This window comes from Microtus pennsylvanicus, chromosome 8 (genome assembly GCF_037038515.1).
Source record: "Microtus pennsylvanicus isolate mMicPen1 chromosome 8, mMicPen1.hap1, whole genome shotgun sequence".
Taxonomy (NCBI): Eukaryota; Metazoa; Chordata; class Mammalia; order Rodentia; family Cricetidae; genus Microtus; species Microtus pennsylvanicus.
In genome coordinates, this window is record NC_134586.1 from 58375317 (window position 1) to 58387367 (window position 12051).

The 12051-nt window shown below is 43.5% G+C and overlaps 1 protein-coding gene across 8 annotated transcripts; it reads left to right on the plus strand.

The window, feature by feature from the left end:
* Positions 1-286: 286 nt before the first annotated feature.
* On the plus strand, positions 287-10717 carry Cnbp (CCHC-type zinc finger nucleic acid binding protein). 8 transcript variants are annotated; one of them, XM_075983564.1, is made up of 5 exons: positions 287-453; positions 8264-8401; positions 8499-8591; positions 8751-8949; positions 9752-10717. In XM_075983564.1, the coding sequence occupies exons 2-5, from the start codon at positions 8278-8280 to the stop codon at positions 9867-9869; spliced, it is 534 nt and encodes a 177-aa protein (XP_075839679.1). In that variant the 5' UTR covers positions 287-453; positions 8264-8277; the 3' UTR covers positions 9870-10717. The 8 variants fall into 8 exon arrangements, with proteins under 8 accessions (XP_075839679.1, XP_075839685.1, XP_075839683.1 ...); XM_075983570.1 differs by having other exon boundaries at positions 294-453; positions 8499-8589; positions 8746-8949; XM_075983568.1 differs by having other exon boundaries at positions 315-453; positions 8264-8380.
* Positions 10718-12051: the final 1334 nt, after the last annotated feature.

Genomic DNA, 12051 nt, shown 5'->3' on the forward strand with positions numbered 1-12051 from the left:
CGACCACTGCCCAGGACAGTCCCCTAGAATACGGCTGGCAGGAGCGGTCACTGCGGGCTGGAGGAAGGCCACCAAACTTGGAGGGACGAACCGCCCTAAAGAAAGCAGCGGACAAGCCCTTGAGCTCCGGAATCCAGCTCCAGGCGGGAAGCCACGCGCCGGGCAGCCGGAAGAGGAGGAGCGCGGAGGCGGAGCCTACCCCGCCCCACGCCGCCCTCGCGCTAGACCCGCGCTCCCCGCGGGCGCTTCTGATTGGCCGACCCCGTTCCCTGCGCTGATTGGACGCGTGGGCGAGGCGGAGGAGAGCCGTGCGCAGCGACGTGTGTGGGGCCGTGTGCAGACCCGCGTGTGGCGCAGGCAAGGACTCTGAAAATAAACAGCCGCTGCTTTGCGAGTCGTCTTCCAGGGCCTGCGTCCGAGTCTCCACCGCTGTGGGCAGCTCAGACGCCGAAGGTGAGGGCTGGGGATGTAGACGGCGCCGCGGAGGCCGCGGGGTTGGCGCGGCCGAGACCGACTGGGGGGCCGGAGCTGCGAGGCGCGATGGCGGCCGCACCTTGGCCTGCTCCCTGCTGCGTCAGGCGCGGGGCTCGGCCTGTCTGCCTCCTGGGCCTTGGTTTCCTGCCCGCCGCTGTCGGGCGACCGTCCTAGCCGCCCGGCGGCGCGGGAATTGAGGACCGGTGCGTGGGGGGCCTCGCTCGGCGCCCACGGTCGCGCAGGCCGCAGGCGAGCGGCAACGAGGCCCGGCGCCCTTGGGGCTGAGGCGGAGAGGGTCGCGCGCAGGCCTAGCGCCCGGGGCCAGTGTGGCGGGAAGTCCTGGAACGAGGCGGTGCGCGGGGAAGGGCGCCCGGGCGCCGGGGAGGTCCGTAGGCCGACCGCCGGGTGGAGGCCTGGCGGGCCATGTGCCAGCGGCTGCGGGGCCTCAGGAGCCGGCCCGTGACGAAGCCCGCGCACGCCCCTGTAAGGCTCCGGAATCGGGATTCGGTTCTCTAGATTGCCAACCTTTATTCCTCTTGATTTCTTAGTTTTTTTTATTATAAACGGCTTATTCTACGCCGGTGCTCAAGCCGCTTTCTCCTGAATCGATAAGATTCAAGTTTTAGATCTTTCGACTATGCTGGGGCGGCCGGAGGTGGGAAGGGTTCCCAGTTTGTCAGGCCCTAAGGCCATCCCGGCGGCAGAAATCGTTGCCAGTGTTTCTCGGATTAAACGGATATAAATTACAGCAGGCCTCGGAAGTAGAATTGGCAGAGGTGAATCTAGATTTTCACTAGCGTGGAAACCTGCTTTAGAATGGTCTAATCGCCCCCACTTGGGTTTGGGTGCTGATTTGATAGGTAAATCTTTAGCTTGTTGCCACATGTCAAGCACATGGCCTCAACTATCAGGCACTTCCAGAGGAAGTGACTACAGATGGCCTGGGGGTGGGGGCGGGGGTCCCGGAAAGGAAACCCCGCACGGCAATCATCAGATTTCAAGTTTCTGAAATATTATCGAGGACACAAAACAGGCAAGACACTGAACTTGTCTGCATCTATGTAAAAGGGAATTAAGTTAGCTCCGTTTTGTTTCCAAGTTTTAGGAGATAAAAATCCCCATTTCCTATTTTGGAGAGATTTACGCCTATGATTTAATCGTTGGATTTAAGTTTTCTCAAGTTTGTTAGCAGTTTGCTCCTAGTATATATTGAGTGTAAGGTTGTTGAGAGTTTTAAAATGTTACATGAACTGTGGTCTTAACGTCCCCCAATTCTTTAGTTCTGAAAACCTATTTTAAAGAATTAGTAACGTGGTTAAAGTGCAAGCTTATCAAGCTGTAACCCCCTAGTTCTATCTGCTTTTTTTTCCTGTATGCCTTGTTTACAAGGAACTCTGTGTATGCTGTATAAAGGGAATAGGTTATTGGAATCCCAAGGGCTGAATTAAGGGCTTAATTTTACCCCCAAATTACAGCTCCTGGCAAACAGTTCATAAAAACCTAACAGTGCTGTATGTTTGTACTTGCCTCCTTCATACTTAAAAAATCTTGGGTTTGAATTATTCCTTTTCATACTGATAGCAAGAGATAATTTATTTTATTTTAAACAGATGTGCAATCTGTAAAATACTTTAAACCAAATGAGTGGAAGACCAAGGGTTTTTTATATTCTGGCAATTGCACAACTGTAAATGGGTAAAATAGTAACTTTTAAAGTATTAAAAATTTTGTAATTATTTATGGGATTCTTTTGGACTTTTAGAACCTGATAAAAATTTAGTAAATAAGTCACTGCTGGAATTCTCCATAAGGTAAATACCCCAAGAGTTTGCCTTTCTCTCTCCATAGCCTCCTAACAGTAAGTTGAGAGCCAGAAGACTAATACCGAAGCACCGTGGCCAGCTATGTGGAGAATGCTCTTTTCCATACTGCCTCACTTAATAAGGGCTCTTATTCTGGCAGTGTCTGATTTCAGGTTGTTAAATACATGGGATAATGAAGTGAACTTAGGCCTCTAATGTAGATTACAAATAGGGCTCTGTATATTACAAATACAAGCCAGGCGTGGTGATACAGGATTGTAAATAAGTTTGAGGCCTGCCTAGGCAACAGTAAAGTTGTCTTAAAGGGCAGGGAAATCCAGGAGTGATGGAATACTCCTTTACTCCTTGAACTCAGGAGGCTGAAGCCTGTCTCTCAATTTGAGGACAGCCTCCTATATCTAATAAATTACAGACCAGCAAAGGCTGCCTGAGACCCTATTGCCATAAGGGGTGGGGAATGGAAGAAATACAAAAATTACAATAATCTCTGGAGTTGACTCCATAGTTAGAAATGAGTTTATTAGTGAAATTAAGTTGCTAGTGTTTGTGTTGACACTCAGGTTTGAGGAGAAAAAAAGATTTTGTCTTAAAAATCAAGACATCTCTTGTGAGTAAATTTCAAATGACTATTTGGAGTCTTTTTGTTTTGTTTGTTTTTCAAGACAGGGTTTCTCTGTAGTTTTGAAGCCTGTCCTGGAACTAGCTCTTGTACACCATCAGGCTGGCCTCAAACTCAAAGAGATTGGCCTATGTCTGCCTCCCAAGTGCTCGGATTAAAGGAGTCATAACAATCTAAACTGCAGTTTTTATTCTAAAAGAGTGAAAACTTTGTGCATTGGAATTCAGATAATATATAAGAAGCATGTATGTGCATGCTTTTCACCACTTTATCACTTGCCTTAATTCTGCAGAGACTTGAGGCTGACTGCTGACATCTTGTTAGTACTAGAGTCTACCTTATGACTTAAGTAAGTCACTTGTTCTCTAATTTTTTATTTTTATTTTTTGTCTTTTGTTGTTTAGTTTTAATGAGACCGGTTCTCTGTGTATCCCTCGCTGTCCTGGAACTCACTGTAAACCAGGCTGGCATCCAACTCAGATAATGCCTGCCTCTGCGTCCCAAGTGCTGGGATTAGGCGTGTGTCACCATGCCTGGCCACCCTGTTCCCTTATTAAAGGGGAGCAAGGATACATAACTTGGAGAGTGGTTAATATAATAGATAATATTTATGGGTGACATACTATTAATCAAGACTTTGTACGGGTAGCCAGGACAGGCAGGAGTGGATGTAATTAACCAAGGTCAGGTAGTAAATTGTCATCATGGTGGCCAGAATCAGGTAACACAAGATTGTATCTTGTTTCCTTTTATTATATCTAGTTTATTACAACAACAGAGTGTGTGGTATGTGGTGCCAAGCCAATTTACTGGAGCATAATACTAAGTGAGCATATTCAGAGGGCAAGAACTGCGCTATAGTCTCAGTATAGTAGCCCTGATAAGGCAGGGATAACCCCATGCTTGGGAAAAATTGATCTAAAGCATACAAGCGAATGTAAAACATTGTGCCAGGAAAGCCAGATGAAATAGTAAAGATAGCTCAGTACACACCATTCTTGTTATATAATATGAATGCATTTTCTGAGAGGTAGTTAGGATAATTTTTTTTTCCTGTGTTAAGGTTGGCACTCTACCACTGAGCTACATCTTCAGCCTAGAGATTGTTTTATTAGAATTCCTGTTTAGCTTTGACTGTGTACAGTTAAAAAGTGTGTTTGCTGGGTGGTTTTTTTTTCTTTTGGTTTTTCGAGACGGTTTCTCTGTGGTGCCTTGGAGCCTGTTCTGGAATTAGCTCTTGTAGCCCAGGCTGGCCTCAAACTCACAGAGATCTGCCTACCTCTCTGCCTCCCGAGTGCTGGGATTCAAGGCATGCTCCACCACCGCCCGGTTTAGTTTGCTGGTTTTGATATAAAAATGTGTTATTGAAAATAAAAACAAATAGCTATAAAGTCTATTGTTAATCTGTAAAACCTGGGTATGTTCAACATCTGTAGAACAATCAAGCCTCTTAGTTTTATACTGGCCTTTTAAGTCAGTCTTTTCCAAACTTAATCTGACAGTTGATCACTATCTTTTTTTGAGTGGCAAGACTTACCATATCTTTAGCTGTAGTTTGTGCCATGACACTGTGATACTTAGAATTGAGGCATAGAGTGGCACAAACATAAGCTCAGCAGGTAAAGGTATTTATGGCACAAACCAGATACCTGAGTTTGATTCCTGGAATCCATGTGAAGGTTGAGAGAAATGACATGGAAGTGGTCTTCTGACTGCAGGATGTGTCCTGCCCTGCCCCCCCATACATTTGTGTGTCTGTGTGTGTGTGTGTGTGTGTGCCAACATGAGTTCATGTGTACCATGTGAATGCAGAGTTGTCTAGAGGACAGAAAGTATCAGACCCTCTGCTAGAGCTTAACCACTGAATCATCTCCAGCCCATGCATCTGCCTCCTGACCTCTTACCCCTTTTTTAGGCAGTGTTTCTTGTAGCCAAGGCTGGTCTTGAACTGATCCTCCTGCCTCTACCTCCTGAGTACTGAGATTGCAAGCCAGTACCACCATACCTGGCTTTATTTTTATATAATTCTAGTTTTTATTTTAAGATATTTATTATGTATAGAGTATTCTGCCTGCATGTATGCCTGCAGGCCAGAAGAGGGCGACAGATTTCATTACAGATGGTTATTAGCCACCATGTGGTTGCTTGGAATTGAACTCCAGGACCTCTGGAAGAACAGTCAATGCTCTTAACCTCTGAGCCATCTCTTCAGCCCTCCATAATTCTAATTTTGAAAAAGATATGTGGTTTCTAGTAGTTGGAATTCAGCCTGCATTTCTGGGAAACTTTGTCCCTTTCATTTAGGAAATTGATTTCAAAGCAAGAAGCTTGAGTTTGTGTAGTTAGTGCCACACTAATCTGCATTACTCCGAGTTTAGTATATATAGCCTGACTTGAAGACTTAGGATAGCTTGGTCGTATGAGCCGCTGGGCTGGAGAGATGGCTCAGATCTCATAACAGCAGTATTCTTGTTTTTAGGTTTGTTTTTAAGGATATTTATTATGTATACATTGTTCTGCCTGCATGTGTGTCTGGATGCCAGAAGAGGACAGCAGATTTCATTACAGATGGTTGTGAGCCACAATGTATGTGGTTGCTGGGAATTGAACTCGGGACCTCTGGAAAAACAGTCAGGGCTCTTAACTTCTGAGCCATCTCTCCAGCCCTGGGTTGGTAGTTGTTGGGATCTAGTCTCACCATGTAACTTCTGGATTGTTCTAAACATCTAAGACCATCCTGCCACTGCCTGTTAATTCTGCTTGCTTGCTCTCTATGATTTTTCAAGACATGGTTTCTCTGTAGCTTTGGAGCCTGTCCTCGAACTCACTCTGTAGACCAGACTGGCCTCAAACTCATTGCCTCCCGAGTGCTAGGATTAAAGGCGTGTGCCGCCACCTCCTGGCTTGTTAACTCTTTCTGTGTCTCTCTGTTTTGTTTTTTTGTTTTTTTTCCACGACAGGGTTTTGCTGTAGTTCTAGAGCCTATCCTGGAACTAGCTCTTGTAGACCAGGCTGGCCTCGAACTCACAGAGATCCCCCTGCCTCTGCCTCTCTATTAAAGGAGGACACCACCTCTGCCCGGCCTCTTTCCCTTTTTTAAAGGTTTTTATAAATCTGTGTGTGTAGTCCTGAAGATAGGACCCAGGGCTTCAAGAAAGAATGCTAGGCAAGTGCTATACTACAATCTTAGCCAGTATTTTTAGTTCATATTGACATTTTGTGTAGCACTTTGAGAGGTCTGAGTTCTTAGAAAAGAACTTCTGTGGCAAGTTAAAGCAAGATAGAGGCCTGACTGCTGGCTTGTTGTTTAGTTATCCCTTGTGGAAATTTCTCAACGACTTCAGGGTTATTAGATAATAACTTTTTCCACCTAGAACTTGCTTGGTTCACTCTATACTAGCATGAGTGTGCCATGTGCTTACCCAGTGCAAGTGGAGGCCAGAAGAGGGTGTCCAGTATTCTGGTACTGGATCTTTGTCAGTGCTGGGAACAGAACTCCAGTCCTTCCGTGACATCAAGTGCTTGTAACTGCTGAGCCATCTTGCCAGCCTGAAGTTAGGCTATTTATTTATTGTGTCTTTGTTTTTTTTAATTGGAAATGCCCTTATAGAGTGAGCTTGATCTCTATTGGAAGCAAAAGCCTTAGCTCCTAAAAATCTGCTTATATAAAATCATACCTGTGATTTGACTAGGAGTAATATTGAACCTTTAATGAGTATATAATTGAAAAGTACCATTGTAGTAAATTACTGGTGTAGTAACTTATGATAACTAACTTATTTAGTGCTTTACTGTTATTTGATTAGATTGGATTGGGTCTATATGAGAAATAGTTGCACAAAGCAAAAAGTACTTAAGGCTTTCCTGCTGTTCCTAAAAGCCATGCTATATAACTGCCATTTAAAAGATCACTATATGGTATGCTGTAGTGATTCAAAGGTGAATTATTACTTGGCCTTAGCTCTTTAGGAATATGAAAAGCATTGTGTTAGTGTGATCTGGTAGCTCTTAACAAAGTACCCTGGATTTTAATACAAATTCTAATTTAGGAGAGGTGTTCAGATTTTTTTTTTATAAACTTAGCATTGAAGTAATGCTTTAAAAGTTAGGGGACCGGGGCTGGAAAGATGGCTCCGTGGTTAAGAGACTGACTGCTCTTCCAGAGGTCCTGAGTTCAATTCTCAGCAACCACATGGTGGCTCACAACCATTTGTAATAAGATCTGGTGCCCTCTTTCTGGCATGCAGATATACATAGAGGTAGAATGTTGTATACATAATAAATAAAATCTTTTTTTAAAAAATTAGGGGGGGGGCTGGAGAGATGGCTCAGCGGTTAAGAGCATTGCCTGCTCTTCCAAAGGTCCTGAGTTCAATTCCCAGCAACCACATGGTGGCTCACAACCATCTGTAATGGTGCCCTCTTCTGGCCTTCAGGCATACACACAGAAAGAATATTGCATACATACATAAATAAAAAATATTTAAAAAAAATTAGGGGACTGTAGAGATGGCTCAGTGGTTAAGAGCACTAACTGTTCTTCCAGAGGACCCAGGTTCAATTCCCAGCACCCACATGGCCGCTCATAACTAATTATGCTCTGGGGGACCTGACACCTATGATAAAACACCAATGGGCATAAAACAAAAATAAATAAACTTTTAAAAAGAAGGTAGAAAAGAATGGGACAAGTGAGAGGGGACTGCAGAGAAATCTAATAGGTATGAAAGTCATGATTCTCAGCTGTGTTAAGTTATTATGAGTAATAGATATAATCTCTATAAAGGTATAACTAAATATGTGTGTGCATATGACATTTTGAGTTGCCTGGCCAAATTGAGAAGACAGTTTGTGTGCACACTATCTAAGACTGCTGAGTTCGTTGGCTGTGGATTGACTTTGGTTTCAAGTTTTTGGGAAAGGGTGTGTGTGTGTGTGTGTGTGTGTGTGTGTGTGTGTGTGTGTGTGTGTATCTGAGTATCTGAGGCTGGCCTAGAGCTCAGGCTTCTCGGCCACTGTTCTTAGCTTGAATTTTAAATTAGTATTTCTTGACAAAAGTAAGCTTGTTTATCTTTTTGAGATTAAGCGTCCTTGGGCACTAGGCACACAACATTCATGCTGGCAAAACACTCAGGTAAAAAAATGGACCTGGAATGTTGAGGTATTACTGGGATTATTAACACAAGCGTATGTTAATCCATATGCCTCATTATTGTAACATACAATTTTAGGATTTTTCATTTGCATATGGTATTGGGTAAATAAATCAAGAGTAAATAGATGGGTGTTATTCTAACCGCTATAAACTTAATTCCAAGTGATTAATGTTATTTTTATTATTCCAAAGCTCTAACTGCAGCTATGAGCAGCAACGAATGCTTCAAGTGTGGACGATCTGGCCATTGGGCCAGGGAGTGCCCTACTGGTGGAGGTCGGGGTCGTGGAATGAGAAGCCGTGGCAGAGGTGGTTTTACCTCGGATAGAGGTATTTTTGTCGAATAAAAAATTTGAGGTGCTGCAGAATTCATTCATAACAAGACTGGCCTGATTATCCCAAATCTTTTTATTTTTGCTCAAAATAGGGTTCCAGTTTGTTTCCTCATCTCTTCCTGATATCTGTTACCGCTGTGGTGAGTCTGGTCATCTTGCCAAGGATTGTGATCTTCAGGAGGATGGTAAGTATTTAACACTTCATACTCTTGGGAGAGGTGTGTGCCTACACATGGCTTTGTTATGTTTCTAGTTTAGAGGGTTTGTAGCATGTGGTTTAAAGCCTAGCTTTACTTTGTAAAGGTTTTATAGTCTTGGTCTGCTTCTTTTCCTTATTGTTGAAGCCTGCTATAACTGCGGTAGAGGTGGCCACATTGCCAAGGACTGCAAGGAGCCCAAGAGAGAGCGAGAGCAATGCTGCTACAACTGTGGCAAGCCAGGCCATCTGGCCCGTGACTGTGACCACGCGGATGAGCAGAAGTGCTACTCTTGTGGTGAATTTGGACATATTCAAAAAGACTGCACCAAGGTGAAGTGCTATAGGTGAGTCAATAAGTTGTTGCCTAAAAACAAAAAAACTCCATTGTAGATTTGTGTGTGTGTAGCTGTTGTCTGTTAAAGGGAGAGCTTTATTGGTGCATTTGGTGAAAGTTGAGGGCAGTTTATGAGCTTGGTTCTTCAATGGGGTAGATTCTGGGGATTGAAAATCATTAGGCTTGGTGGCAGATGACTTTGCCCACTAAACAATCTCGTCTTTTTTTTTTTTACTATGTAGTCCAGATTGGCCTTTCAACTTAAGGCATTCTTATTTCTTAGCTACCACTCCTGGCAAAGGAAGACTGCATATATTCCATCTCCCTCGTGTCCACCCCACTCCCCCATTTTTTTCCTTTGTGGTACTGGGTATAGGACAAGAGGCTTCAAAAAAACCTAGATAAAGCTGGGTGGTGCACACCTTTAATCCCAGCATTCCAGAGGCAGAGGCAAACAGATAATCTGAGTTTGAGGCCAACCTGGTCTACATACAAGAGCTAGTTCAGGACAGGCTTCAAAGCTATAGAGAAACCCTGTCTTGAAAAAAAAAAGGTGGGGGGGGCTAGATAAAGTGTGCAGTTTGGGTCAGCAAGGGCTTGGTGGATATAAAAGTAATCGTGCATATCTATGTTCTGTCCTACGTACTTAGTAGAAAGAGGAAACAGACTTCTGACTTCTGCACAAACATGACTGCAAGGGATTTTTTAAAAAAAATCTTGGGCCATAACATCTCCCCAAATGTTAATAGTCTTAAAATGTTCTTGTTAATAGCTTTTTGTTCTGTATTGACTGTTGTTTATCTACTTTTTAGGTGTGGTGAAACTGGTCATGTAGCCATCAATTGCAGCAAGACAAGCGAAGTCAACTGTTACCGCTGTGGCGAGTCAGGGCATCTTGCACGGGAATGCACAATTGAGGCTACAGCCTAATTATTTTCCTTTGTCGCCCCTCCTTTTTCTGATTGATGGTTGTATTATTTTCTCTGAATCCTCTTCACTGGCCAAAGGTTGGCAGATAGAGGCTGTTCCCAGGCCAGTGAGCTTTAACTTGCAGTGTAAAAGGAGGAAAGGGGTGGAAAAAACCGAATTTCTGCATTTAACTACAAAAAAAAGTTTATGTTTAGTTTGGTAGAGGTGTTATGTATAATGCTTTGTTAAAGAACCCCCTTTCCGTGCCACTGGTGAATAGGGATTAATGAATGGGAAGAGTTCAGTCAGACCAGTAAGCCCTTCTGGGTTTGAGTGTGTTCCCATGTAGGAGGTAAAACAATTCTGGAAGCATCTGAACTTCCATAAGTAACATTAATTTTTAGTATAATGACGGCCTTGGAATGTCTGACCTCAGTAGCTATTAAATAACATCAGTAACATCTGTATCAGGCCCTCGTAGAACATACAGTTGAGTGGGAGTAAACTGAAGAAGACACAATGTGTTGATGGCTATGCCAGGGAGATCCGGATAAAAGCCCAACACAGGAGCAGCTTCATCCCATACAGATGGTGATGGCAAAGGTGTAGAACACATTTTTTCAAAGACTAAATCTAAAACCCAGAGTAAACATCGCTCAGAGTTAGCATAATTTGGAGCTATTCAGGAATTGCAGAGAAATGCATTTTCACAGAAATCAAGATGTTATTTTTGTATACTATATCACTTAGAAAACTGTTTCATTTGCTGTAATCAGTTTTTAAAAGTCGAATGGAAAAAGCAACTGAAGTCTTAGAAAATAGAAAATGTAATTTTAAACTATTCCAATAAAGCTGGAGGAGGAAGGGGAGTTTGACTAAAGTTCCTTTTGTTTGTTTTAAATTTTCATCAATGTATATAGAACAAAATACCATATTAAAGAGGGGAATGTGGAGGACTGAAAGATGACAGTTTCGACTTTTCTTTCTGTGCTAAGTAATGTCTTCAGTAAGGAGAAGCTGGTGACAGAAGAACACAGTGGTCCTGGTGCTTTGTTCACTTGCAGAACTGTAGAAAATTCTCTGGATCTGCTAAACGGTCTGGTCTCATGGGAAAAGGCAGTTGCCACATAAAGTTTGGTGACCTGACTTTGGTTCCAGGATCTATGTAAAGATGGAAAGAGAACTGACTCCTGAGTTGTGTGTTGACTTCCATATTTGCAAAAAGAAAATTCTCTTGATTTGCTCTTAGGTCTGTGTTTACTCAATTGGTCTGGACCTTGCAGCTGTTAGCATTTTAAAATTTTTTCTGGGCTTCTGATGATATGATCTCCCATCCCCACCCCCAGGATCATTTGATTTAGTTCCTTTATAATAATAAAAGCAAGCTAGCAGTATGTAGTTTAAGGTCAACCATAAGCATTCTTCCTACCCCTGCTCTCTGATACATAATTGGTATTTTTCCCATTTAGTAGTTAATTGGTACCCTCTCCTGGCCATGTGATTCTTCACACTGGTTTTTTTGGTGCGTGCTGCACTGCCTGCCCCCTACCCCAGGTTTTTTGAGACAGGGTTTATCTGTAGCTCTGGTGCTTGTCCTGGAAGTTGCTCTGTAGATGAAGCCTCAAGCTCACAGAGATCCACCTGCCTCTGCCTTCCCAGTACTGGGATTAAGGCATGCGCCACAACTGACATTCCTTCCATGTGTGCCTGCAGGCCAGAAGAGTGCACCAGTTATTATAGATGGCTGTGAGCCACCATGTGGTTGCTGGGAATTGAACTTGGCCAGTGCTCTTAGCCACTAAGCCATCTCTCCAGCCCGGGTTAATTTTTATCCTGTGTAGAGTTCTGGTCAGTTTGTGATGTCTGTTACTTGGACTTTAATGTTGGAGTATCTCAGCTGTGCTCTGCCTATGACATATTTACCCAGTTTTACACTGCATCTTGGTGTTTTTCCTGAGCACGTGGTGTGTGTGAGTAGCCAAGCATATTTAATACCCTAGTAAAATTGTTTCTGAAGGTAGAAAGCAGCATAAGTAATGACCTGCTTTTAAACACTAGTATTAAGCACAGTTGAATCCTGGCGCTGGAGGGTGGAAGTAGGCTTAGTGGGTTATCGTTCCTGAGTAATCCCAACATGGATCTCATGTAAAGGTCGGAATAGAGAACGGGCTTTCACAATGTCTTGGTGGACTTCACACAACTT